Raw genomic sequence first — 25619 nt, 5'->3', positions numbered from 1 at the left:
ATCCCAACCAGAGGTTACCGAAGCAAATGTTGAGGATGACCGTACGGAGGAATTAATTGTAGAAACAGCACACAACGAGCTCGCACTTTCGATGTCTCCCATGCATGAACTAGGTTGCGGAAGAAACCTCTTCCTAAACTCAGTGAGAAAGACAATTTAAATGATTAATGGGTATATTGACTAGCCCTATGTAGCCCATGGCTCGAATACTTAGCACTTAGGAAAGGCAGTGGTGAGTAGCCGACTGATATTGAAGCACGATGAGGATATCATAACAAATAGTACACAATGCATTGTCATCATACGCTTGTATTCAGTTTCACCATACAAAGAGATATCTTGTGCCAGTACGTGGCAGGGCCCAGTGACTTCATCTAGGATAACTAGAGATCCAGCCTCGGAACTGCAGCTCCAAAGACGGATCGTGAGAACAACAGCATAATCAAATCCACATTCCATCACGATTATATCACGCCGTTACGAGGAGTACTAAACAATATGCTTTGTGTTAGGTTTTAGTATCACTAAATCATGGACGAGCTGGAGGAACCACTGAACACAGATTTGAAAACAGAAGAGATGGACATGGAGTTGCCCCGGCTGTGAGTTTCTCAGCTTGGTCCCAAAGTATGATTTTAATTCTAGATCTGTCCCTTCAAGGATCCCTGGATATAACCTGGCAGAATAAGATATGATCGGAACAAAAGGTCTGGTCAATTAGACTAGAGGCTGAATGTAGGTTTAGATGGGATTTATACTTCACTGCCAAGGAATTACCAGTGATAGAGTCGAAGTATCAGAATATCCTGCCATTACGGACCCTATCTTAGCTCATACTGTAAGCCGCTTAAAAGTAGCTTGACTATCATTTAGATTACCCAAACACGGGCTTATTTATCAAATCGAATTGCCTGAACAAATCATCTGTTGCATGCTGGAACTCTGTCTCGCAGCGCTCGATTCAGGTCAACACCCCCGAAAGTACCGACTGCAGCTATAGTATGGATCGTGAGGGGCCGAGTTCTCGCCCTGAGTCTCTGTTACAACATATGTACGAATGTTGTTCAATAAACATGAGGTGCCGCACGGTTTTAGTGGTTCCTGGTGTCCATGTCCATGGATCGATCATCTTCCCCGACACCATTGCGGCATGTCCGAGCTATCCGTTTCCAAGAGAGCACAAAAGAATATCCCGGGACACCAGGAAGACGGCCTTACCTCCGGCGTCAGGTATGATTTCCGTATTCACTGACCGAGTTGGAGATGTGTCATAATGATCGGGCTTCCTTCGCACATCACGTACGGAATTCTAATCAGGAAGAAACATTTTTGCATCTTTCTTTTGAGCATTTCGCTTCTATCGTCAGATGAGAGGGTGCAGACAGGTCTATTAGCATATCCAAATAAAGGTCTTTACCAATCCAAGCATATGATCCAGAACAATCTGACTCAATGGGTCAATATTTGGTTCTATCACCACGTCTCCTGCTTATACCTTCCGAGTTTTTCCATTTCGACCAAGTACTTCTCCGCCTGTTCCCTAGTGTAATTCTCCACTCCACTGTGGTCTCCATGCTGAAAGGTCTCTATCAACGCCTCTCGAACTGCCTGTGGCATCTTTCCAGATGAACCACAGATATACACAGATCCAGACAAATCATGCAGGAGATTGAACAACATGTTGAAGTTCTCTCTGATGACATCCTGTACGTAGAACTTTTGTTTCTGATCTCGTGAGAAGGCCGTTAGGACCTTTAAATCAATTGTTTCCGAGAGCTGCTTCCATTCTTCTTCGAAGAAATAATCTGACGCGCGGTTGCGGCCGCCGAATACAAGGACGGTGGGTCCAATTGGGGGATCTATACCCGGATTCTCTGTACGATATGCTTTTGCGATAGTAGCTTTCTCCCAGATCATGGCACGTAGTGGAGCGATGCCCGTTCCGGGACCGACAAGAACGGATGGCCCGATAAGTTGCTTCATGGAGGAATTGAGTCCTCCTCGTTGCAGCTGAACTTTAACCGTGCTCCCTGGACGAAGGACAGAGAGGTATCGCGTGCATACCCCTTCCCGAATCTTCTTGATAACTGTCTGGTATCTGACGATGGCGATCAACAGCTCAAACTTGGTGCCACCGTCCGGGGTTTGTTTCAATTCTCCACCGCTTGCAATACTGAACTGTCGACCACGCAGAACAGGAAAGACGGAGGCGGCGTGCTGCCAGGGGATCTTGACGCTGTCGAATTCGTGAAGAACTTCCAAGATACTTCGTCGAGGCCGCGTCGTGTAGTCCCATAATTCATCTATATACTCAGGTTTCGTGAATTCCAACAATCGCTCTTTATGCATCTCATCATTCGTATAATGGGCAATGGCGGATAAGAAGGATCGTCGAGGGATAGACTTGATGTCCAAATAATCTGACAGGAGAATCCGCAGAGTCAAATGTGGGAAGGAGACGAGGTAGGGAATCGGTGCTGGTGGAATATTCTTTTTGGACCGCAGGCCGACCCCAGGGACAAATTTGATGGGCTTATCTGCCTGTTCTTCCCAGCCCATCATCTTTATCAGGTTATCAACGTCCTGGGGGAAATTCTTCGGCATGATGGAAATCATATCTCCAGGATCATATTTCATAGATTCAGGGACCGTTAAAGATATATGGCGGACATCTTGCCAATGTTTAGATGGCGTGACTCTTCTGTTCTGAGTGAGTTTGGCAGTGAATGTGTTAGGGATTGGTCGTTCGTCATGATCAAGACGATAAAGTCCTGGGTATTCGTCGTTTTCAACCCCGGACACTATCTTCACGTCTGGTTCTTTGAACACTGAAGGATTGCTCTGTTCTTCTAGGATCCATTTAGGAGGAAGCGGTACATCATCCGGTATCGGCTGCTGACCGGAAGGAAGGGGATACTCGTCGAGGAGATGCTTTCGCAGATCTGAACACCATGGTAGAAATGTAGCCTCGAGTCTATGAGCTATTAGTACGTGGCAAATATGAAGACTCGAAAGGACCTCACCCTTCTGGATGTTGTTGATCAGCTTCTCCGGATGGATATATCTCGTTAGCACCCAATTGTAGCAACCTCTTATACAGCTTCCGCGAAGCCCAATTGAACCTAACTAGTTAGCCGATATCTCATCTGGAGGCAATAGAATTTGTCACCTACTTTGGATATGAGCTATCTCCCAACCCAAATAGTGCGAAGTTCACCCCCTGCAAGAAAGTGGGCGGGAGCCTCTTGAGCAGAAGCGTCCTCCAGAACGATCTCGCATTGGCTGGAAAGTCTCCCTGACCGGTGGTCGACACGGCGATTATCGTAATCGTATATGATGCTAAAGAATCCTATGTCTTCAGATGAGCGTTCTGAACTACAATACTGGAATGGATTTGCATACAGCTTTAACTTCATTAAGCTCGGCCACGTGAGTCGAGAAATGCAATCTTTCAGCAAGCCTCCCCAACTCCTCCGCTACCTCCTGTGCATTTCCGGTTTCTGAACCGTATAACACGATTGCTGATCTGTCATTCTCCCGATCATCGCCGGAACTCATCTTGATCAGAAGCGTCCGTACGGTTATCAGCAATATGAAGACTACGCGGGGTTGACTGGCCGGTCTCGGGGTTTGAGAAATAGTTTTCTTTTTTAGCTTCCACTTACTTAGTGAACTCCCCGCCCCTGGGAATGACGTCACGGTATGGCTGGAAATCAGAAAGAAAGATATGATCTGATTTCGTTCAATGGATAGATCGTTCTGCGCATAAATCAGGCGACGGTTTGAGTAACATGAGGATGTGGTGGAAGGCATATCAAAAGCGCGTTTGATTGGTTGAGTAGATGGACGCGGAAGTTTCCGATATATATATATTTGCTGCTATCCATCACCAACGAAACCTATATGATCTTTATACGATAGAGTAGAATGTAATATGCAAACGCTCCATTTTTTTTATACTATGCCAAAGAAAGAGATTAACCATGTGCTTGTTGTAGGTAGTTAACTGCACTGCGCCGTGTGCAGCCATTTGGGCAAAACAGCATTTTAACACTCGCAACGCCTTTCCAGAGCCAGACCATGCGATTCGCTGTTGAACAAGAAAGAAAAGATAACAAGAGGGGTATCTTAAAGAGATAGTCGGCTTAATATGTGTCCTCATCACCACCACCGCCTCCATCTGCGAAACCATCACCATCACCTTCGTCTTCTCCACCATCGAAGTATTGTTCTGCGTTGTAATCTCCACCCATTTCATCATCATCCTCAGAGAAATCATCATCAACGATCTCTTCTTCCCTCTCCTCATCTTCATCGAGGTCATTGCCTTCCTCATCTTCATCATGCGCCTGTCTGCGCTCCTCGGTCTCATCTTCATCATCGTCGGCCTTGCGGCGCTTTGAAATTTCCTCTTCGTCATCCTCCTCATCCTCAAAGCCACGCTTGAGACCAATGCGTTGTGAAGCATCAAGACCGCCCTCTGGTTTATAGCTGGGCTGAATAGTCTGCCAGAGCTCTCGTGGGAAGAACTTCAGGACTGGGAAGCGTGAAATGTTAGAATGGCCAGACACCAGTGCAAGATCCACACACTAAAGAACATACCATAAGGTCTTCCCTGTAGCCTTGGAAGCGTCCGCTTCTTCTTCTGGTATTTCTCCGAATAGGAAGGCATCCCATGGAAAGGGTCAAAGTGCACACGAGCAGCGCTGCCCTTCTTTGCTGCTGTGCCTGATCCACCGAGAACGCTGTAATACGGGCCTTCATGGAATCGTTCTCTCAACTCCCGATATAGGTTGACCTGTGACTGTTCCCGAGCGGAGAGCATTCTCGCAAGGGGAACTGTGTATTTCTGCCGCAGCGTCAGTCTGGCCCGGCTAAATGGGCGAAGAGAATAAACCTACTGGAAAAAGAGGCGTAGGAGCAGTGTCCGGTTGACCGCCAGGCTCTGTATCCCAGGTGAACTCCGCACCTGGGAGCTTCTTGCCCTTCTTTGCGCCGAATCGTGACATGGTTTATCGGCCGCGTGTCACCAATGTGCTAGGGAGGTCACGGGAGCTGATCGGAGAGACAGGGGTGATTATGCGGTCTTTCTTGGACCCAACATATGCGCGGCAATGAACAAAGAACTGAAGTTTTAGTTGTTTCTTTAAGAAGCCATTTGCAGTTTGACACTACGGAGAAAAAAGTTCCGGCGATTTCATCAACAGTTGCCCGCAGCTTTCATTTCACCGCCTTTGACTTCTTGCCGGAAGGGGAAAATAGGGCTTCTGCGCGAAAAACCTAAGAGCTACCCCGCGTCGATCAGCGATGCATGTTTTAGCAGCATTGATCTGCAACTGTTTTGAAAGCGCATAATAGGTAGTTAGTTGTACCGTCAGGATTTATGTTGAGATCCTTCCATATTATCCATAGGATGTCATGTCTAGTCTAAGAATTGATAACCTACTGATCGTGGCGGTATTGATTTCTGAACAAGATCGTACATCATTCTAACATTCTCTATGTCATCATTAGAATCTAGTCTACAGCTCCAGAGCATCTACCCTGCTCCCTGCCTGTGATATAGGACCCCCTGGACCCTCTGCCACCCGCTGTGCAAGTGTGCGGACGACATCATCGAATCCCTCCATCTGGCCTCTGTTCTCCTTGAGAGCACTGTGTAGAGACACCAGGACGTCATACTTTGCTGTGGCAATCCTCCAAACTGCACTCTCTGTATCTCCTCTGCCCCCTCCAACAAAATTTGCATACGACCGTGGCGGTTTGAAGAGATACGGCAGCACTGAAGTCAAGGCCGGTGGAGTGAGCACTGCCCAGAACCCTGTCAAAGGGAGTATTCCTTGCGAAGAGGGAGACAACCTGCCCAGCTCGTCCTCTGTTGGCAATCGAAAGCGACAGCTAGTTGATCCACTATCGGCCTGTTGTGACAGGGGCTGCCAGTTCGCTGTGATCACGGCCTTCATAAGGGAAAGGGCAGCCAAAGCGACGTCCGGCATGGCAACGATATCAGCGGCTGTTGTGGCATCGGTCCACATATTAGTGTGACTATTCAAATATGTGAAGTAAAGCACTCGAGCTGCCGCAGCCTCTTTTTGCCAGTTAGTGGGAGTCACGCTCGGGTTACTCAGATCTACCGATTGCGGTTGCTGAGGCTTCGGTGGCCCTTGGAAGATTCGTGCCAGGGCCTCGTAGCACTCCTTGTTCGGTGGATTCGTTGGAAGCGCCGAGAGCGGGTTTAGAGATCTTCGTCCTGCTTCCACAAGCATCACTCTAGGCAAACAGGATAGTATAATAAGATCTCCCGTGGGGACGGTCCCATGAGCCCATTCTGCCGATGAGATTGAGAAAGACCGGTTGATCTTCTCTAGAATCTTATCTAGAGTCTCCTGAGAGTTCTGCAATAGATGGTTTGGATACATCTGTGCATACTGTGCAACATATGCCATAATGGGACTGGAAAGATACAAGAGGTCGGTAATTTCCAGCTGCGATCCGTCACTCAAATAGTACCCCAGCAACGTAGAATGCAGCCCGTTCGCCTCGAGGAAATCAAGTGCAGGTGATGAAACAGTTGACGTTGAACTGAGATAGTTCCTAGCCTCAAGACCTGGAGCATTGACTTGGAGAAGTTCACGGTAAAAGTTCAGCAAAGTCATATGCATCAAGACATCCCCTGTATCAACCATCCGGCAGGCCGCGAAATGCAAGAGACTCGAACTTTTGTATTTGGCTTCGATGTCTGCTATATGCGATTCTGACACTGCATCCCATCGCAATAAGGCTGCTTTCACGATAAAGTCCATTAGCCTGCCTTGTGCCACTGTCCTTTCTCGTTTAGTCAGCTGGCCTGGTTGCAGGGCATCTGCGAGGCCGCATATTGAGAAGAAAAGTCCATAGACGTCCTTATCCCCAAATACTCTGCGCCACATAAGACCCTGGCCAGCAGCAGCAACTTCTTCTCTCTTATTCTGTTGATCACCATCTTCCAGCTGGCTAGCATGATCCACCTCAAGCAGAGACCATAAAACATCGAAGGCCGCCTGAGAGACGGCAGTTGCGGATGTGGACAGCCAGAGCTCCACGAGAGCTGAGACTAGCTCGGAATTTCCAGCTACTATTGCTGCATCACTCGGCGTTCTCCCGGCCTTTCCCAGTAGAGAGAGTGCGAGAAGATTGACCGGCGGAGAAGGCGCCTTGATCCCCGCGATCAAGTTAACGGGAGGATCAACCGAACGGACATCAGAGAAGGAAAAGTATTCTGTAGCTTTTATTCCCAAAGTTGTCAGCGGAGTAGGATCTTCCTGAAGAACAGGTAGGAGCTGTGATATCCGTGTGAGCAAGGTCGCAGCCGCCTGGCGGTCAGTGTTCTGAGTAAACTCGGCCTTCAATTTCTCGATGGCGGGGGCATCCAGAGGCACAGATGGGTCACTTAAGACTTGATCAAGGTGCGATAGCACCGTTTTATATGTTGGAGGGATAGACATGACTGGCTCCGCGCATAATAGAGCCTAGAAGGTATCAGACGCCGTAACCCTGTAACGGGATAACCTTAGGAGGCAATAACAGTAGGCATAACAGGATGATGCTGCGGGGAGCTCGGAGGTGCAAACCGAACAAACACCGCGGTGGGACGTTAGACTCCGCGGTGTCAACGCTACAACCTTGTACACTCCCAGAACCATCATCTCATCTACGGTTATACTGTCCTTTGTGATACTGTTCATAGCGGTTGTTCAGTATGGCAGAAGCTCATAATCCTCTAATTTCTTCGAAATCCTCAGATTCAGGGCTGCACGTGCAGCTCCATCCTCTCGTTCTCCTCACAGTATCCGATCATATCACAAGACATGCGGCAAGACAGCAGCAAGGTCCCATTATTGGAGCTCTCCTGGGCCAACAGGAGGGCCGTGAAGTCACCCTTGAGCATGCATTCGAGTGTAATGTCATCTATGGACCGAACGGAGAGCCACTACTGCATACAGCATGGTTCGAGGAAAGAGTTAAGCAATGTACGATATGCCGTTTGTCAAAATCAGATACGATGCTGATACTATGTAATTATAGTTAAGGATGTCCACAAGGACCCAGCTCTTGACCTTGTAGGATGGTTTACGGTCACCCCGCCCTCAGGTCCCGAGCCGTCACACCTCCATATACACCGTCAGATTCTCAACGAATATAACGAATCTGCAGTGTTTCTGGCTTTCCATCCGTCCCTTTTGAATTCATCGTCTGCTGGAGCCAAGCTACCACTTACGATCTATGAAACTATCTATGAGGGCGACACTTCTGGGGAGGGCGATAAGGCCATGCAGATTGACGGGGAGGAGCCCTCCTCGAATATCAGGTTCCGAGAGCTGCCCTATTCCGTGGAGACAGGAGAAGCGGAGATGATCAGTGTCGATTACGTCGCTCGAGGAGGAGGAAATGCTACAGCAGTAGAGGCTCCAGCAGTGGCGGCTGCAGCGCCTCAACCTCAGCCAGAGAAGAAAAAGAGGGGTCCTAAGAGCACGAAGAAGGGTGCAGAGAGTGAGCAGAAGCCTGCTGATACAACGTCAGCGCTCACCCCCGAGGATGAAGACCGTAAGGAATCCATGTCATTCCATCATCCTTAAAGACAACGGCTAATATATGACAGTAATCGCGAACCTCAACACTCGCTTGAATGCCGTAAAGACGCTCGAATCGCGCATTGGAGTGATACAGAGCTATCTCTCCAGTCTGCCTCCATCATATCTGGAAAACTTCCCGTCCACAGAGTCAAAGGAAGGATCCGCCCCTCAGCTATCACATTCAATCCTGCGCAACGTATCCGCCCTCATCTCCCACCTCTCTCTTGTCACGCCACAAGACCACGACTCCTTCTCAACCGAGTGGACTGCTCAGAGTAACGACGTCGCCCTCGTATCTCTTCTAGGGGCGCTCGGAAACAGCGTAAAGGAAATGCGTGAGCTGGGACGCAAGTCAAACATCGTCGAGTCGACAAAGCAAACCAACGCATCGCGGAAGACACAAATGGCATTCCAAAGCAGACTGGACGACGAATACTTTACGGGTCGGAATGGTGCTGCTGCGGGCGCCATGTTCCTCTCTTAAGAGATTTTCGCTGGATTCGAGAGAGTACTTGCTTTTTTACTGCTTCAATCGGCCCTTGAGCCGCAGGGCTGCCTTTTACTTTTTACGACCTTCTACGAATCACTTACTGGGTTCAAAGGAGTCTTGGCGTTGTGCAAGAAATGTATTCAGAAAGCCCCAGGTGCCGATCAAAACCATACTTTAGATGTGTAAGGGCACTACATGCATCCACGTACGAAATAGCTCTGACGAATGAAGACTACTGCAAACGATTTAAACAGCTAGTGAACATGGGTATTGCCTCCGTAACGCACGCTATGAAGTTATTCTATTTATTCTTACGAGTCAAATCAACGACCGATTGCTAGAGAACAAAAGAAAATTATAAACAACATTCTGTTTTGGCGAAACCCAGCACCATACTGTACTACTAGGTACATAAGCCTTCCCGAAGCAAAATCTAAAAAAAGAAGTAAATAATGCAAGAGATAAGATGGCCGCAGGCAAAGGTAAAGGGGAATATAACAGCAAGTCATTATCACAGGCAGTTTGAATGCCATGAGAGGTATCGACTCGGAATGACAATTCAAGACAGCGCTTTGTCCGAAGGGGTCTATTCGTCGGGCTGGAACGGTGGAACAAAACAGAATTTTGTTTCCCTAGAGCAAAAAAAAAAAAGGATAAAGGAAACGCGAGTTTGCCAGACAAGAAGCACAAAGCCATCTGTAACAAGCGATAATGGGGAATCAATCGAGATCCCAAACACCAACCTGAGGGAAAAGACAAAAAGAGAAAGAAACCGAGTCGAATGTGCGCTCCCTTTCCCAACAAAGGAAAACCGAAGCCAAGGCAAGAGCTATGAACAGGGGAATCATGCTTGGAGATGAAAATCCACAAGAAAAAAACCAAGGAAACTAACACCTTCAAGGACCATCCGATGGCATACCATAAAGACACAACAGGCATAATTATAACATAAAGCGGCTCGATCACTAGTGAACGAGGAGTTGAGGCAGTCTGGAGTATTTTTGCCAGGCCACAAGATCGGCGCAGTGTTTAATGTCATTATCATCTTGGCTGATTATGATAGTCATCGAGAGGAGGCGGAAGATAAGGTGCTGGCATGGGCATAGGAATTTCCTCCTGATGCGATAATCCGCTGTGCTGGTATGCATTTGTAGTGCCTGCCTGCGGGTGGTATGAATTGTAGAATCGCTGGTTTCCTTGTCGTCCATCTTCTGAAGCCGTGGATGGGTTGTGATAAGGACTATGGTAAGCTTGGTATGGTTGGAAAGGAAGAGGAGAATGCGACCGAGAATCTACCGGAGAATCGGTGACAGAGTAGCTCAAAGAATTGCTGTGCGTACGCAGAGGATGCTCCTCATCGTAGGATGACATGGCAACTCCTATCTCGCCATGTGGGACATGCGACTGCGGCTGGGGCTGCGCGTTAGGCAGGAGCTCTTCGCCCTCGTCATCCGGAGAAGAACCACCATAGCGGTCCGACCTCCCACTACCAGCACGACCAACACCAGGTCCTTTATAAGCCGTAACATTCGGTCCCGGAAAGCTAGTCTCTGGAGCGGAAGCGTCCGTTGGCTTCATGCCAAAAGAGCTGGGATCATTTTGGTAGCTGGGATCCAACATTCTCGTCTTGCGGCCAACAAACAACCAGCGTAAGCCACGCCCAATAGCCTTCATGAGATCCCAAGGATTGAATGCATCGATCAGCGCCTTAATTCCCATAAAGCCTCCGTTATATCGCGCCTTTCCTCCATAGAATTCGGGATCAGCGCTGGCATTGAGTGAATCCAGCCTGTATGGTTGCCACTTGAAAGCCCACAGGTGCATCACGGAGAAGATGGCCATCTCAATACAAATAAGTAGATTAGGAATACCGATCTTCAAATCTTGCGATTGGACCAGGCGAGTAGGTTTAAGGGCACCAGAAGATGTGAGAAAGGAGATCAGAGTCTAGCTGCGCATTAGATCCTACTCAAAGTTATGACTGCAGACAAAAGAATAAATAGAAGACTTACCGTCTGCCAGAAGGAGAGAAAGATAACGAGCTTTATCGACAGGATTTTCATAAACACCTGGTATTGCTTGACATCCTGTCTGATCTGGACATAAAACTGGACCAAGCAATACATCGCTATGGAGACACAGATGGATTCAAGGACAAGGACCTAGAAACTCGTCAGTTTCAAACAGACCCTAGATGATAGAGTGCCTCGACATACCCAGATGTGGGAAAATGCAGGGCTCAATGATTCCTCACAGTACAGGCCCACGGTCTGCGTCGCAACGGCGACGATAGTCATGAGGACCCGAACTAAACAATACTGGAAAATACCAGTCCATATGATCTTATCCTTAATGTCAGCCGAATAATTATCCAAGCAAGTTATTTCCTTCCGGTACGCACATTGAACCATGTCAAGCCACTTCGCGGTGTCCTCCAAATTCCATTTTCCCCACCCCAAACTTTCTGTAACCAATTCATAGGCCACAGCCATGGTTTCGGTCTTATTCCTCGAAAATATTCCTTCTGGCTGTGCAAGTCCGGTGCGATATAATGGCATAGTAGTGCGAAGAAAGAGGATATGGTGAAGGCCTCATAACAGTCGCCAAGGACCTCGAAATAAACAGCCTGTCGGTAGTAAAGGAAGCTAAGGAAAGCGACGGCCGAGTAGATAGGGATCATGAGAAGGATACGAATAATACTAAAATCCACGAGAGACATTGGGTGAGCAACATGTTCCTCAAAGTGTTTCAGCGGAGGGATGGCACATACTGCCGTTGTTCTCGCGGCTTGCTGTAATGAGTGGCGTGGCACATAACAAGGGCAAGAGCTATACTGATCGCAACCAGTGCAAACCCCCCGCATACGTAGAGACCTATACGATGGAAGGTCATGCCTCCCTCCCAGAGAGGGTCTTCTATGACTGTTGTTGCGGGAACCCTGGTCAGTTTTGTGATTCATGTGAGACAGGCAGGAATCGAAGGCCAAAAACCAGCCATCACTACATCGAAAGGATCGCACGTACTTGTCTCATCTTCCAGAGTTGAATTGCACACCGGCCAGCCCATCCTGGCTGGAGTGCTGAGAGAAAAAGGCAAACGAGAGTAGGTGATGAGAAAGATATCAAGGAGGCGGTCGCAGTATCTTATCCGGGTCAGGCACAAGGGCGAGCCGCGTTTGGGAGTGGTGGCGCCTAACGGTCTCGGGAACCACGGGGCACTTAAGAAATAAAACGAAGGACGCAGCGTGAGCCAGCTTTGATAATAAAAGAATGCGAGGGGCCAGATTGAGTTGTTAGTCCTGGGCCTGGCTGGGAAGAGTAACCGCTTTCACCCAAGCATAGCGAGTGATACAGAAAAAGGCCTGCAGACAAGTGATGGAACACCTTGGGTGGTCACTTAGGGAGGCTGAGCCTCATTTCCACTAGTAGAAGGGCTTGGTGGGTGCCACGATCGACGCATATAAAACCATTTTGGCCTCTCAAGTTTCAGATTGCAAGGACGACGATGGCTGTGCACGGTGCGCCTTGCCATCATCTTCTTTTTTCTTCATGGCGTTGTTTCTGTAGATCATGGACACATGGTCATCCGGGCCATCCGTTCGTCCCAGCTGAGTATCTATGTTTGTTATTTATTTACCCTCCAACAAGCTTCGACGATCACGAATGGGCACTTCGACATCCAATAAATTGTGTCAATCAGCCAAAATAAGCATTTCACATCAACTGCTCGCAAAGCTTGCTTGTCTTGGCTTTCCGATCAACAATCACCTAATAATAACTAGACTATCTATGGTTTTTTCGAGGAAAATAATTGCAACTGCTCGGTCGCCCATTTTTTTTTTATCAAGACTCCCGCCGCTTTGCTCCCGCGCCCAGGCCTCCATCTCGTCAGCGCGCACCATACTTACTCCCGCCTGCTTGCGTTGGCTCACGTTGGGCTTCCCCCGAGCTCCCATTTCGTCCCCAGCTCATTTTTAATGATTCCGAATTTAATATTCTGGATTAAAAGCAATCAGCAAGCGATCCACCATTTCAATGTGTTAGAGATCCAGGTAGACCAACTAGGAGTTCTCCTTTTTGATCGACTGGCAGAAAGCCATCACGATGATTCGAGAAAGATGCCACTGACTCTGCAGTATTAACCTCTTCCCGAGTTCGCGCGAGAAATCCCCTCAAGGTACTCGCATAGTCTCACGGAGGAGAAGACATAAAGCAGCATCTGGGACCATATGCTAACTCTAATGATTGGCTTTCTATACTCATACCAATCGTTTTCCCGCAACTGCCGGCCCAGGTGGATAAAATGATTTCTTCCTTGCGTGTTTCCCTTTCCGCTTGATCTCCTTATTGCTGCGGTTGGGGAGTATTCCATAGCATCAAATTCTTGAACTCCCTCGATGCCAGCACATATGATGCGGAGGGCCTTTCGCTCGGATTGACCACCAACATGAGACGAAGAAGTTCCCTCAGCTGCTCCGGTATCTTCACCTTTTGCGGCTCCTTCTCGAATGGCAATATCGCTTGCATGACTGGCTCCTCTTCAGTGATACGTCTGGCAGATTGGACGGCATTTTTAAGGGTAATTCTCTCGACTTCGTTAGGAGTTGGAATATTCCACTCGGGGAAGAGCCGCTTGATCTTTGCCATACACCAAGCCTCATTGATGAGAGGATGAGGGCTGTCCCACGCGCCCAAGACACCAGGATTGATCCAGCAAAGCAGCATCGCGGCAACTGCCCAGACCTGCGATGGCGCAGTGCACGGCTGGCCTAGGAAAACTTCAGGAGCGCGCATGGCGTATGGCTGCGCGTTGAGACGATGACCAGCCGGAAATACTATAAGCATGTTAGAAAAAGGGTATCTGTCTCGTCTATTAGCGCTTACTCACCGAGTCCCAAGTCTCCCACTTTGGCAGTGACACGGCCATTCGCGACGTCAGAAAGCAGGATATTGGCAGGTTTATAGTCTGGGCTAATTAGGGAATGCTAACTCTTTAAGACCAGGTACTGTACCTGTATTCACACATTTTTGGTCCTCCAGAACGACGCAACTGGTTAACGTTGCCTCTAGGACCGTCTTGATGAGGGCGTAGGTGAGAATGTCAGGCTGGTATTTCACCTCTGCAAGAGTGGTGTCCAGCCATTCCAAAGCGATATACGTTACACTGCCATCACTGCCGTCGTCAATCATGGCATCGTACATTTTCCGGAAGCACACGGCCGAGGCGACACCAGGAAGGTGATAAGTAGAACGTTCACAGTCCAGGTTCTCCCTGGCAGTTGCATTGCCAGGTGGAGCTGCTTTGATTATAGCCCTAGGTGGCAGATTTAGCCTTACAGTTTGGAGACGGCTGATGCAACACAACCAACCATAGGGGGGTATTTGCGCCATCCTTGTGTGGAATGACCTTGGCCTTGAAGACGGTGGATGTGTGCGTGTTATCTCCTTTGACAGCGTCGATGACGCGGTAGTCCCAATGGGCGCCTTGAAGAAGGTCGCCGGGACGAAGAGACGACTTTGATAAAGAGTTCCTTGTAGCAGATAAAGTTGGACGGATGACTGAGGACATTTCTGGAGATCTAAAAGGTAAAGAGAGTAAGGATGGCCAGTTTATATTATTGGGTGGATAGATGAATGCATGGGTGGAAGATGCATGGATATAAGGTCGGTGGATGCCTGAGGCGTACGGACCCAGTGGGTGAAGATGTATTTTCGCCGATAAGTATGTGAGAACATTTTCACGCTTCTAATGTAAGAAGCGCTTATATTTATTTTTATTACTAAAAATGACTAGGATGTTCATGCGAGGCTTTTTCAATCCTTAGCTTGCTAGGCTGCTTTGATCGTACATTCTAACTAATATACTACAACTATTCTACAGGATTTTCAATATGTGCGCAAACCAGCCCAATAAACAATCAGAAATGCGAGGCACAACCATAACAGTTCGCCGGTATATTCCACACAATAGATATCTAGTCGAAAATGCCCGCATTCTCGACATGAACGGAACCATGACCATGCACTTTTCATCTTTGTCAGAACACGCTCTCCCTTGTTGCGGAGACGGCTAACAGTTTGCATTCAACGGCCTCGGCCCCTCCAGCTATCTCGCCAAGGGCCTCCATAACCACCACCGCCTCGACCGCGGCCCCCACGTCTGCGGCCACCATATTCTGGTCCTTGATCGACGAAGAAGTCGGTGTCCTCAAAGCTGATGCGCCTTGTCTCGTCACCGCCAGGGCGGGGATAGGGTCCCCTACGTGCGAGTTCATCGAACTTGTCCAAACGTCTGGCCGCTACCTCCTTGGGAACAGGAAGATAGTAGAGCTTGGGCTTCGCCGTGGTGGACTTGAACAAGTCATCAAGAGCTTTGAATCCCTCACCGCGAGCTCTGGGTTCAGCAGAAGCTTGACTGCCTCTTCGTGGATCCCGATCGGCAAAGCTTCCGCGCGGACCGAGAGGCGCTTTCGGGACATTCGGCCCCATCGCCCGCCCAGAGCCAGCGGCCGCCGTAAGCGACGGTGCTTCCTGGAGAACAGCCTCAATACCATTGCTCGTCTCCTCGTAGACAACTTCCCAGCGTGGCCCACTTCGACCTCGACCTTCAGAGCTCTGCTCGATGCTGATCCACTCGCGGGTTTTCTCTTCTGGTATGAAGTCCACCCATAATGGTTTCCGGTCTCGTTCATTGGGCCAGACTCGGCCATGGAGCGCTGACCTGACCCGCGAGGCAGCAGAGATGTTAGCGAAGCTGACGAAGCAATGAGTCTTGATCGAATCCAGGAAGAAGTCCAAGATGATATCAGGATTTGGAGATGTCGTTGGAGGAGTGGCCAGGGAGATAAGATAGTTCTCGAGATTTGCCGGCTGGAGGGGGCGCATGAAATTGCGGATGTAGAGAGCAGAGGTTGCTGGGTGCAAAGCAGGCTCGACAGCTCCATCCTCATCCGTATCGGCAGGAATGTCTCGAAGAGGTGATTGTTGGCGTTCTTTTTCTTGATCGACATGGGAAGCTTGGTCTTTGGACCCCGCATCCTGTTCGGACGAAGGGGGGGCTGCCCTCTCACTCTCATCGACTCCTTCTTTCTCAGAAGCTCGAACTTCTCCCTTTTCTTCGGAGGTAGATTTTCCATCAGGTGTAGCTTCATCCATTTCAATATCACCAGCATCGCCCACGGCACGCTGCGGCAGATTTTCAGCACCCACATCCTCCTTCAGAAGAACACGGGGGCTTCCATCGTTTCCTTTCACCTTCTTCTGGACGACCGGATCCAGAGCTGTATGGGGGCTAGGACTGCGACGCTTGCGCTTTCGCATGTCTTCAATGACTTCTTCCACAGGGGTCGATGTGGGTTTCTCGGTATCGAGTGACTGCTGACTCGTAGCCTCAGGAGGTGCTTTTGATTCTTCCGAAGGTCGCTCCACATCCATCTGCTCCTGAAGACCACCCTTTGCGTCCTCTGGCACTTTCTGTTGAGCGATCTGTTCTGAAGTCTCTTGGCCTTGCTGCGATGCCGCCTGGTCTTGATCTGTCTCCTGGGTCTCCTTAACCTCTGTCGCTGCATCATTCTCCTTGACTCCTTCCGGGACTTTCTCTAACTCCGCCGGTGTCTCCTCTCCCAGACTCTTGCCGGATTCTGGCTCGGGAGGAGCCTGCGACTGTTGCTCTATCTCCCCATGATCTTGTTCGACGGTTGGGGCCTGTTTCGGTTCTTCCGTCGGCTGATTGGTATCCTGCTCTGGCGCACCGCTCTCTTCACCACCTGTAGAGTCTGCCGTCGCGCTGTCTGCCTCGAGAAGTTTGTCGATGAAGTTCTGCTTGACCTTCAACCCTGTCTGGGGTATGCCGCGACGCTTCAATTCCGCCTTCAAGTCGGTCACCTTCCATTTGGCGTAGTCGGTCATTGTGACTGTTCAGAATGGTGCGCAGTGCGCACCTATGCAGGATCTCGAATCGATCCGTTAGATATTGCTGTGTCGATGGTGCAGGTAACTCAAGTTGCCATTGCTAGGAACACAGCTTCGAGAGTGAAGCCAAGCGCGATACTTTGCCGAACGCGACGGCTGCCGTATGGTGAGTATACGCTAGTATCCTTACGGACTAGTCTAAGCGCCTTGCCGGGAGTCTCCACTCTGCTTATCTAAAAGCTCCTGAAGATCATCGTCCGTCAACAATCAATAATAGGATAGACCAAGATACAAAAGGAAAATTCTTAGGGGGCTTCTATTTTCAGTAAGTTGAACGTTATTCGAATTTATACTTAAGGATATTATTCTCAATAAGGCAAGCCTGACTCAAATGTGTTCTCAGACACTATCTACGTCCTATACCAGGTAGGTTAGCATAAATATCAGACAGATTACTGTCTCGAGACAGTAACCGATGCAAGAGGATTCAGCCTCGCCACATGTTCTGCCCATATCTTTGCTTCCATCTCGTTCATTCGACAGGTTCTAGATGATCCGGCCTCGTTGTTAATCCGACAAAATTCGATCATCATTCAGTCTTACATAGAGCTAGGTGATGTACGTTCATACCATGCTTCGGGTCTTCCATCAGTACAATAGAGAGAATATATTGCATCCGTTCATTCTTGCTTCAGGATTATCGACTCTATCCTGTCTTCTATATTGTCCTTGTACAAGGGAGTAAAATCATTGCTATATACAATAAAACATAAGCGATCTAGACAGGGATATTTATCATACGGGAAGAGCCATACAGACATAGACCGAACACTTCTCATACACGAGCAGACATGGCTGAGGTTGGATGGCGCAAGAAGCTGGAGGTCCACCAAGGTGGAGCTGGGGTGATCTGGCATCAATCTGCATATAGTACACTTATCGACAACCACTGTGAACCATACTAAGACCCATGAACGCGAATACACTGCCCAACATGAGGAGTATTCCCGGAGGCTGACGGAGGAATATGGCTGATGCTTGGTTCATGAGCTATCCGGATGCTGAAGCTAGCTATCTGACTATCCTACTGTGCGTCTGCCTAGACTTTGTCCGGAAAGTGAGCACCGAAAACTATCTTCAAGTGTGGAAGACATTATTGCGTCGGACTACCGGCATGCGTCGGAGACGCCATTCAAAGATGTATGTATGTACATACAACAAGAAAATAAACATGAAATGGATTACCGGAAGGGGCATCGAATGCTTCACGACTGTAAAACAATAATATTCCCACAAAATATCCATGCAGAAGCATCTACTTATATCACAGCATGTGTTATAGTATATGGCATGAACAATAATCTCTTCCGCAGGGAACCTTGTCTGCATGTAATCACAATCCTACGTGGGATCTGCAAATACCCCGCACTCAGCTACGCCACACGAGTAGATTCAAGATCTAATGTAGATCCTGGCTAAAAAGAACCCGGTGAGTAAATGATACATTCACAGAAATAGATCTTGATGATGAGGGAAATCTGAAACTCATGGTTTTGTGCACAGTTTAGTATCTAATGGCTTCACAAGCATCACAACTAGACCTATGGCTTCTCATTCAATGGTGAGCCTTATTCTGCTGCTTCCACTCCATTTCCCTCATCAACTTCTGCTCCTCCGTCTCCATCTCCATCAGCTCCGCCGGCCCCAGTTCCGTCAGCTCAAAGTCCTGGACACCGTTCTTCAAGAATGCGTCGATAATGTCGCTTGCCTCAGTCGGTCTCTCAACTCGATAAACTCTATCCTCTCTTTCGTCCCAAAGGTAGTATTTTTGCTCGAACGAGAACACTTTAAGGACCGATTCCATGCTGCACACGATGGATTTGGGGTTGTCCCAATCATTGTCAAGTACTCTAGAGCCGTCAAAGGGATTGTCCTCGTAGGGGCCGTTCTTCAGATTTCGTTAGCGCACCAAGGCATTCCCCAAACAGCAGCATCCACGTACCATGGTGCTTGCGGCTGATTATCCAATTCTGCAATAAATGATATGTATGATTTTGCGGTCTTCAAGCTGGTTACTTTGTGTAATGAGATATGCCAGAGAAGGGGGAAGGGCGAGAAAAGAGATGAAAAGGTGACTACAAATGCTGGGCGATGCGAGGCATATTTATAGGTTGGATCAGTCACACTCTGTGACGGCCAAGAAGCAGTTGGAGGGGACCTATGGGTTCTTTACGGGCTCCAGCCTCCAGCAACATGTTGTCGTGGCATAGCCCCCAGGCGTATCTGCCAGCCTCGAATACGGTGGCTTGGAGATTATTGACACTTTTCAGGATGACGATGTGTACCTTTATCATTGGCATGCGTGTCGTCCAAGGGGAATGAAGGCTGGTGCTGGATTTAGCATCCTGGAGTCGGTAGCTACCTGTTAGTCCTCAGTATCAGTATCTGATGCAGATCAACCATCTTGCCCGTTGGCTTGCTTCTAATGGCTTTTCCTCGCAGAACTCTTATCATCTAGTGTCTAACCATACAGATTCCTTATATCATGCACTCATGCATGTGAATTGTTCATACTGTACTGTACAGATGCGTACGCTTAGTATAAGCGAAATCCCTCGATCATCTTTTTACGTGATCGATTGATAGCTATTTAGTCCTTGTACCGTATCTGTAATAAGAAGAATTTGGGTTTAAAACAATGTCTTAGATGCTATGTACAATAAGAAAGGACTTGCAAAGGAGTATATACAGTACAACGTCAACAGCTATTAAGTCGTACATAAACATCCGGAGCTAGCTTTGATAAACGATAGAGGGGCCCCGACTCAGCATTCTATCAGCTAATAAGGGAATCTGTTGGAATGGACCTTCTTCCTCTTTATAGCGGACTTTCGACTCTGTTCGATATAGGTACGAGAAATTTGTCGACAAGTTGCTCAAACAGCTTAAGACACGAGACAACTCCCCTTATATTTTGCTCTATCATCCTCCATGAAGAAATCAATATCTTCCTCCTTAATGACAACATCTTCACCAATGCCCCGTCTGCGTCTCCAATTCCGCTCTGTATTCGTCAAATGTCCGTCTCTCCATGCCTTGCCATAGAACTGTTTTGCTTCATCTCGTGTGCGCCAACGAAGAATGTCATATGTGCTATTTGCCGTCATCGCAGCATCTCGATCCCTTGGGCCTGGTGTACCTCTCTCTGGATCATGCTTCAAAACATTGACTCTCACACCGCGGTTGCGTAACTTGGTACCCCACATACGGTCCTCGTCGGGGGTGACAAAGATGGTGATGCGGGAGGGAGATACGGGGTATGCTAGGAGATAATCGAGGGCGTCTGCATCCACTCCATAAGGAATAGGCCCGATTATGAAGTCGTCGCCACGAGTGATGGCAGCATCAATGCGCTTGGTGTAGTGTTTGCGGAAATAACTAGCGTCGGGGCCAGTGTCTAGCGGGCCGGATATGAAGGCAATTTCTCGGTGGGAGGTCTGCTCCATGTCTGATTTGGAGTTGTTGGCTGCTAAACAGCTCTTGCGAGTGAAGTTTCTCTATATCCACGACAATAGCTTCTGTGTATTATGATGATAAGACAGGATGGCGTTGACTACTGAATAATGTAGATGAAGGCACAGCACTGGAGAGACATGATCTAAGTCACCGCTGGCTTAGGTGCTAAATGAGCCGGCCCCTAATGTGGACTCTGCCACGACTTGATGGCACGAAGAAAACATCCAGCAGAAAGAATTTGTCTCTCATAGTTTTCAAACGCTGCTCCATTACTGGAACCATTATAACCAGGTACTTCTATTCTAAGCTTGCTGAGCGATTCGTCTTCTATCAGCAAGGATTTACATGGTAGATGGACATGAGCATTGAATTTATTGCATTGGTTATCGCCATAATACAAAATCATCCAAATCTATACAACAGACTTACGGTCAACAGTTCGTAGTCATGGAAGCACTCAAGAAAGTATAAGTATAATCACTAGATCTTCGGTCACGACTACCGATGTCCGGACTCGTTGCTCTAAATCCCCAAAAACTCGGAGTAATGATTCAAAACCAGATTCATCATTCCCGTAGCAACTCCCTCAGGTTTATCCCTGACCATTGACTGATATATAAGGTTCAAAGGCCAATACATCGGAGTATCGAGAGTGCTGATGCGGCTCGATATCCTGCCGTTGCTGTGGCGCATTTGTGCTTGCGGAGCCTGTGCAGCCGCTGCATCTCTTTCTGAAATTCGTTGGCTGTCAGCATATTTCACTACAGAAAGCAGAAATGACTTACTCTAACTGCACGCGGGCAATACTATTGCCTTTAATTTTTACCCATATCCGGGCTCAAGATATTTACTTCTGGAGGTACTGGAGCTTCCTTGTTAATTTAACTTACGGGGGGTTAATTAAGGTGTTATTTGTATATCTTATGGAACTGATCTAATCAAGATATCTAAATTTTAATACCTTATAGACTGATTCGACCTCAAAATCCAGTTTTATAATGCCGCTCAGCTCTAGGCTGCGTACAAACAAGGTTCTAAAAGTAGAGTCAGAAAAGATTATAAAAACTTCCTCAATGGACTTTGAGAGGTGAGGGTCTGATGCTCTTATTTCGAAATAATAACGCCCAGTAGAGCCCATAACGTGGAGTATGGTCTTTTCCGAATCCGTGGCTCCGCTTGATAGAAAGTCAGCATATTTCACTACAGAAAGTAGAAATGACTTACTCTAACTGCGCGCTGGTATTAGTATTGTCTTCAATTTTTACCCACTTTCTGGCTTAAGATACTCGCTTCAGGAGGTATTGGAGCTTTCTTATTAACTTAACTTGCGGGGAGTCAATTTAGGTGTTGATTGCGTGTCCCGTGGAACTAATCCAATAGAGATATCTAAATTTTAATACCTGGTAGACTGATTCGACCTCAAAATCAGGTTTTGTAATCCCACTCAGCTCTAGGCGGTGTACAAACAGGGTCCTCAGAGTAGATACAGCAAGGATTATATCGGGGATTCCTCCACAGTCAGTCGTTGTCGAATGGCCAGAGCTGAACTGGCATTGAGTCCCTTCTTCCTGGTAGAGCGCTGTTAAGACATTGCTAGGTGAATATGCCCTGGACGTCGCCCTCGTTCGAGCATGGGCAATTCACTTCCCTGATGTGAGAGCAGTTCATAGCACCATGCGGCCCAGCCAGCTCGTGATGAAGGAATCTTTGGCTGAGATTTGCATTTTATACAGCCATGCGTACTTCCATCTCGAAATTCTGCCAGAGACGGATTGGTGCGACGATATCAATAGCACGGATTGCTGAAGAAGATCTTCAATATAATGTGGGTTTTCACTCGTCTGAGCATTTCCGGATCTTCCGCTTCAAGGTCTTTGGGAAGTTTCTCTCCGCCGTTTAGGATTTCCAAGTAATAGTCATTTACTTGCTTATGGAGAAGACTCCTAGGAATGTCGGGAGACTTGTAGATTATGGCACCTTCATTCACAGGATGACGTGGAGGAGGTGGAAATTGAGGAGGCGGAAGCGGGGTTAAACCCATAATCCTCCTGGATCGAGGTCGGCTATCTTGATATTGAGCCATTTTAGCCGTTCAAAACATCGGCTGAATCTTTATATTGAGTTCTGCAAGTAAAGAAAGATAGACAATAATCCTAGTCGATAATCCGTTGGCGGTAATTCATAAAGTATTGTAATAAACAGCAGATTATACTTGCCAAAAGAAAAAGGATAAGAATGAGCCTGTATATAAATGGCTTATAGAGTAAGAACCAGAAAGCTAAGTTTATAATCCTCCTGGATCGATGTCAGCTATCCTAAAATGAAGCCGTTTGGGCTATTGAAAATATCAGCTAGATTCTTATATCGAAGTTAACAAATAAAGAAAGGCAGATGATAGTTCTAGTTGCTAATCTATTGTGGGCGATTTATAAGTACAAGTGACAGATGAGATTGCATTTTCCTAGAGAAAGTGGAAGGAAGAAGCCTATATATAATAGGGCCAGAGACAAATCAGGAGTAATGAGCTGCCGATTCACATTCCCAGCTGTGAAAGGAAATAGCTTTTCAACCATCTCATTATTCACTCAAGAATTAGTCATTGCGGCAAAGAATTATGCATAACCAGGTACGCTTAGAGGAGCACAGAGCATTTCTAGATATCAAGCTACTGGCCAGGTTGGTGGTCTGGAGTTCTTTCGGGGGAAATATCTGCGATACGGATCCTATGAGTATCTTGAATATTGAGGGAAATAGGGGGGATATCTCAACTCACGGAAATCATTATGTACGCATTTAAAGATATAGGAAGCATTGCCCATTGCCACTAGATTGTTCGATACTGGAACTGGGATTTCCTTTCGGAGAGAGTGCGATAGGCCTCTAGGATGTGCACGAAGCGCATAACTCATGAAACTAGATGGCAAGACACCGGCGTGTTCGAAATCTATCACCCAAAGTTGACCATTTACATCGACAGGAAAATTGTTGCGGTGAAAATCTGCATAATAGCACATAAGTGGTTCGTTACTGAAATCAACTTTGTCTTGTCGGCCATTGATTCTATTGAACCACTGAAGAGCCTTTGAGAGGTATTAGTACTTCAGTGATATGTAGTAAATATCAGAACATACCCTGTTGATATATGCTTCCAACTTGGCCGTAGAGGCAAAGTGTACAGGAGCCTCCTCATCATCAAAAATGGGATGCCGGATAAGGCCACCGCCTATGTTGCCAAACACACCAGATGGCGGGGGAACACTGACTAACTCACAGAGAGCCTGGACTCTCTGTTCATCAGAGGCCTGGCCTTCAATGTCGATATTTTCCTTGAGGATATATGTTCCCTTCCCCTCGGTCTGGAAAGCGTGGTATATTTCAGGAATCCGAAAAACCGGATTATCTTTGGACATCATGTAATTGTAGAAAAACAACTGCGTGTGCGCTTCACTCATTGAAGCATTGTTGTATTTGATGAATATTTCCCTATCCTTGCTCGAGTAGGTGAGGTGATTGCGGCGAGACCCTTCCCTCTTGCAGAGCTCAATGACGAGCTCTTTGCTGGGCAGGTCAGGAATGGAAGGATTCAAGATTTCTTTCTCTGTAATCAACATATTGTGAAAATGGATAGTATCAATATCGAGATCGTGTAGAGCTGAGGTGATGAGGAAGTTTCATTCTGCAATGAGGCGAGAGTGATGGTTGTTGAGCGCTGGCGAAACATTATTATTTAGTACCTGGCCAGCGCTTCCCCTGATTGGTCCATTTCGTTGCTCATCATCAGGTAACCTTCACAAACACCGTTTTCCACACGAAAATTTCCTGTTTGTATGCCAGGTTTCTCTTATTCCAAATATAGCTTGCATTTTTACGGTGAATGTTTCCTTTATGCCCCAAATCATCTAAGAACTCAAGAATATGATCTTGACAGTGATAGCTGGGAGCTTCATTATGAAGAACGGTATTCTTCGCAGCGTCCTTGATAGCATTGATTTGCGAATTATCGACGTTACAAAGATAGATCAGCTCCGGAGGGCTTTTTATTTAATAAGGGTCCAGATCTCTCATTTCCAAGTAATAACGCTGGGACGAGCCCATGACCTAAAATATAGGCTTTTCCTCGTAAAGGACTCGGATCATGGCTTGATAACCTCATGCTGCTTATGTTCTAGACTTCAAGGGCACCTTGTTCGATCGCGGCTGCTCCAAGACAAATAAATCATGGGTGGCCATCTATGAACTTTCTTCGGTCGTGAAGAAAGCGTACCACACATGCTATTATCTTCTCAGTTACCAGCCTCAGGAAGAACATGTGCCAAATAATAACATCAAGGGCAGCGTAGACCATCAAATTTCATTCGAGTGCTGCGCCTATGTGGGCCTGTCTCGAGTAACATTTCCTCATTGTATATGCCCAATTGAGCCGTTCTTCGAGGATTGTATTCGGCGGTAATGGTATAGTTTGACATGGGTTCTAAGGAGCCAGAAATAGTAATTAGTACATGAGCGTTTGATTCCTAGTATACACTCGACCCACTGACTTACCTGCCCTGTGTGATTCCTGCTGATCTCGTCTGTAATAGGCCCAAACAACTAGCAGGGACGAAGGAGCAGTGACAATGAGACTAACCAAGGCAATAACGACTGCTACCGACCACGCCATAGTATAACGGCCCTAGAGAAATTACGAAAGACGAGAGATGTAGTGACCATCGCCATTACTGCCAGCTTTAAATTGTCTCCTTAGAGGTACGATCAAAATTTTTTGGGTCGGTGAACTTTCTAAGAATAAAGTCGGGTAAGGAATAGGGGAATGATGCTCTGAAAAGCAGATTTCGGTCGTCTCCAATAAGACGCGCGGAGTGGATAATGACAATTTTACAAAGTCGTTGCTGAGAGAGGGCACCGCTTGGGGATGCAAACTAAGAGGCAAAAACAGAATTCTGGTAAGTATTAGACAAGTCCTCTATTTCAGATTCTGGCCTTAGCGAATCAAGTTGAAAATTGAGATTGTATGGTAGTACCGCCAGATCTACAAAGATCAAGCGGAAATCCTCCTTTTGGTCCGACTAGCTGGTTATGATACTATTACGT

General features: G+C 47.4%; 10 protein-coding genes across 10 annotated transcripts; 2 read left to right on the top strand and 8 right to left on the bottom strand.

Moving 5' to 3' along the window:
• Positions 1 to 1473: 1473 nt before the first annotated feature.
• On the bottom strand, positions 1474 to 3558 carry C8Q69DRAFT_503867 (putative NADPH-dependent FMN/FAD containing oxidoreductase; the record flags this gene model as incomplete). The annotated part of the gene is made up of 4 exons (XM_028632521.1): positions 1474 to 2974; positions 3024 to 3122; positions 3174 to 3349; positions 3403 to 3558. The coding sequence occupies 4 exons, from the start codon at positions 3556 to 3558 to the stop codon at positions 1474 to 1476; spliced, it is 1932 nt and encodes a 643-aa protein (XP_028490008.1).
• A 304-nt stretch (positions 3559 to 3862) lies between these two features.
• C8Q69DRAFT_454633 (DNA-directed RNA polymerase III, subunit Rpc31) lies at positions 3863 to 5159 on the bottom strand. Its single transcript, XM_028629716.1, has 3 exons — positions 4902 to 5159; positions 4603 to 4849; positions 3863 to 4537 (listed from the first exon to the last, which is right to left on the bottom strand). The coding sequence occupies exons 1-3, from the start codon at positions 5007 to 5009 to the stop codon at positions 4146 to 4148; spliced, it is 747 nt and encodes a 248-aa protein (XP_028490007.1). The 5' UTR covers positions 5010 to 5159; the 3' UTR covers positions 3863 to 4145.
• C8Q69DRAFT_454631 (hypothetical protein) lies at positions 5160 to 7559 on the bottom strand. Its single transcript, XM_028629715.1, has one exon. It carries the CDS (start codon positions 7482 to 7484, stop codon positions 5523 to 5525), a length of 1962 nt encoding a protein of 653 aa, XP_028490006.1. The 5' UTR covers positions 7485 to 7559; the 3' UTR covers positions 5160 to 5522.
• Positions 7560 to 7661: 102 nt separating this feature from the next.
• C8Q69DRAFT_56437 (putative COP9 signalosome subunit 6) lies at positions 7662 to 9325 on the top strand. The gene is made up of 3 exons (XM_028633790.1): positions 7662 to 8009; positions 8065 to 8583; positions 8639 to 9325. Exons 1-3 carry the CDS (start codon positions 7739 to 7741, stop codon positions 9094 to 9096), a joined length of 1248 nt encoding a protein of 415 aa, XP_028490005.1. The 5' UTR covers positions 7662 to 7738; the 3' UTR covers positions 9097 to 9325.
• Positions 9326 to 10052: 727 nt separating this feature from the next.
• Positions 10053 to 12492, bottom strand: C8Q69DRAFT_56433 (organic solute transporter Ostalpha-domain-containing protein). Its single transcript, XM_028633789.1, has 6 exons — positions 12126 to 12492; positions 11873 to 12023; positions 11504 to 11801; positions 11319 to 11444; positions 11115 to 11264; positions 10053 to 11049 (listed from the first exon to the last, which is right to left on the bottom strand). Exons 1-6 carry the CDS (start codon positions 12166 to 12168, stop codon positions 10144 to 10146), a joined length of 1674 nt encoding a protein of 557 aa, XP_028490004.1. The 5' UTR covers positions 12169 to 12492; the 3' UTR covers positions 10053 to 10143.
• A 770-nt stretch (positions 12493 to 13262) lies between these two features.
• C8Q69DRAFT_56459 (kinase-like domain-containing protein) lies at positions 13263 to 14842 on the bottom strand. The gene is made up of 4 exons (XM_028633791.1): positions 14471 to 14842; positions 14114 to 14415; positions 13990 to 14067; positions 13263 to 13936 (listed from the first exon to the last, which is right to left on the bottom strand). Exons 1-4 carry the CDS (start codon positions 14668 to 14670, stop codon positions 13446 to 13448), a joined length of 1071 nt encoding a protein of 356 aa, XP_028490003.1. The 5' UTR covers positions 14671 to 14842; the 3' UTR covers positions 13263 to 13445.
• Positions 14843 to 18435: 3593 nt separating this feature from the next.
• C8Q69DRAFT_454609 (hypothetical protein) lies at positions 18436 to 19512 on the top strand. Its single transcript, XM_028629714.1, has one exon. It carries the CDS (start codon positions 18616 to 18618, stop codon positions 19030 to 19032), a length of 417 nt encoding a protein of 138 aa, XP_028490002.1. The 5' UTR covers positions 18436 to 18615; the 3' UTR covers positions 19033 to 19512.
• A 188-nt stretch (positions 19513 to 19700) lies between these two features.
• C8Q69DRAFT_454607 (hypothetical protein) lies at positions 19701 to 20757 on the bottom strand. The gene has a single exon (XM_028629713.1). The coding sequence runs from the start codon at positions 20516 to 20518 to the stop codon at positions 19958 to 19960; it is 561 nt and encodes a 186-aa protein (XP_028490001.1). The 5' UTR covers positions 20519 to 20757; the 3' UTR covers positions 19701 to 19957.
• Positions 20758 to 22742: 1985 nt separating this feature from the next.
• On the bottom strand, positions 22743 to 24208 carry C8Q69DRAFT_454606 (hypothetical protein). The gene is made up of 3 exons (XM_028629712.1): positions 23660 to 24208; positions 23302 to 23608; positions 22743 to 23237 (listed from the first exon to the last, which is right to left on the bottom strand). The coding sequence occupies exons 1-3, from the start codon at positions 24137 to 24139 to the stop codon at positions 23194 to 23196; spliced, it is 831 nt and encodes a 276-aa protein (XP_028490000.1). The 5' UTR covers positions 24140 to 24208; the 3' UTR covers positions 22743 to 23193.
• A 615-nt stretch (positions 24209 to 24823) lies between these two features.
• C8Q69DRAFT_454603 (hypothetical protein) lies at positions 24824 to 25237 on the bottom strand. The gene is made up of 2 exons (XM_028629711.1): positions 25071 to 25237; positions 24824 to 24999 (listed from the first exon to the last, which is right to left on the bottom strand). The coding sequence occupies exons 1-2, from the start codon at positions 25186 to 25188 to the stop codon at positions 24854 to 24856; spliced, it is 264 nt and encodes an 87-aa protein (XP_028489999.1). The 5' UTR covers positions 25189 to 25237; the 3' UTR covers positions 24824 to 24853.
• Between the last annotated feature and the right edge of the window lie 382 nt (positions 25238 to 25619).

Source organism: Paecilomyces variotii, assembly GCF_004022145.1.
Source record: "Paecilomyces variotii strain CBS 101075 chromosome Unknown C8Q69scaffold_1, whole genome shotgun sequence".
Classification (NCBI taxonomy): Eukaryota; Fungi; Ascomycota; class Eurotiomycetes; order Eurotiales; family Thermoascaceae; genus Paecilomyces; species Paecilomyces variotii.
This window is presented reverse-complemented; position numbering and strand designations above follow the sequence as displayed.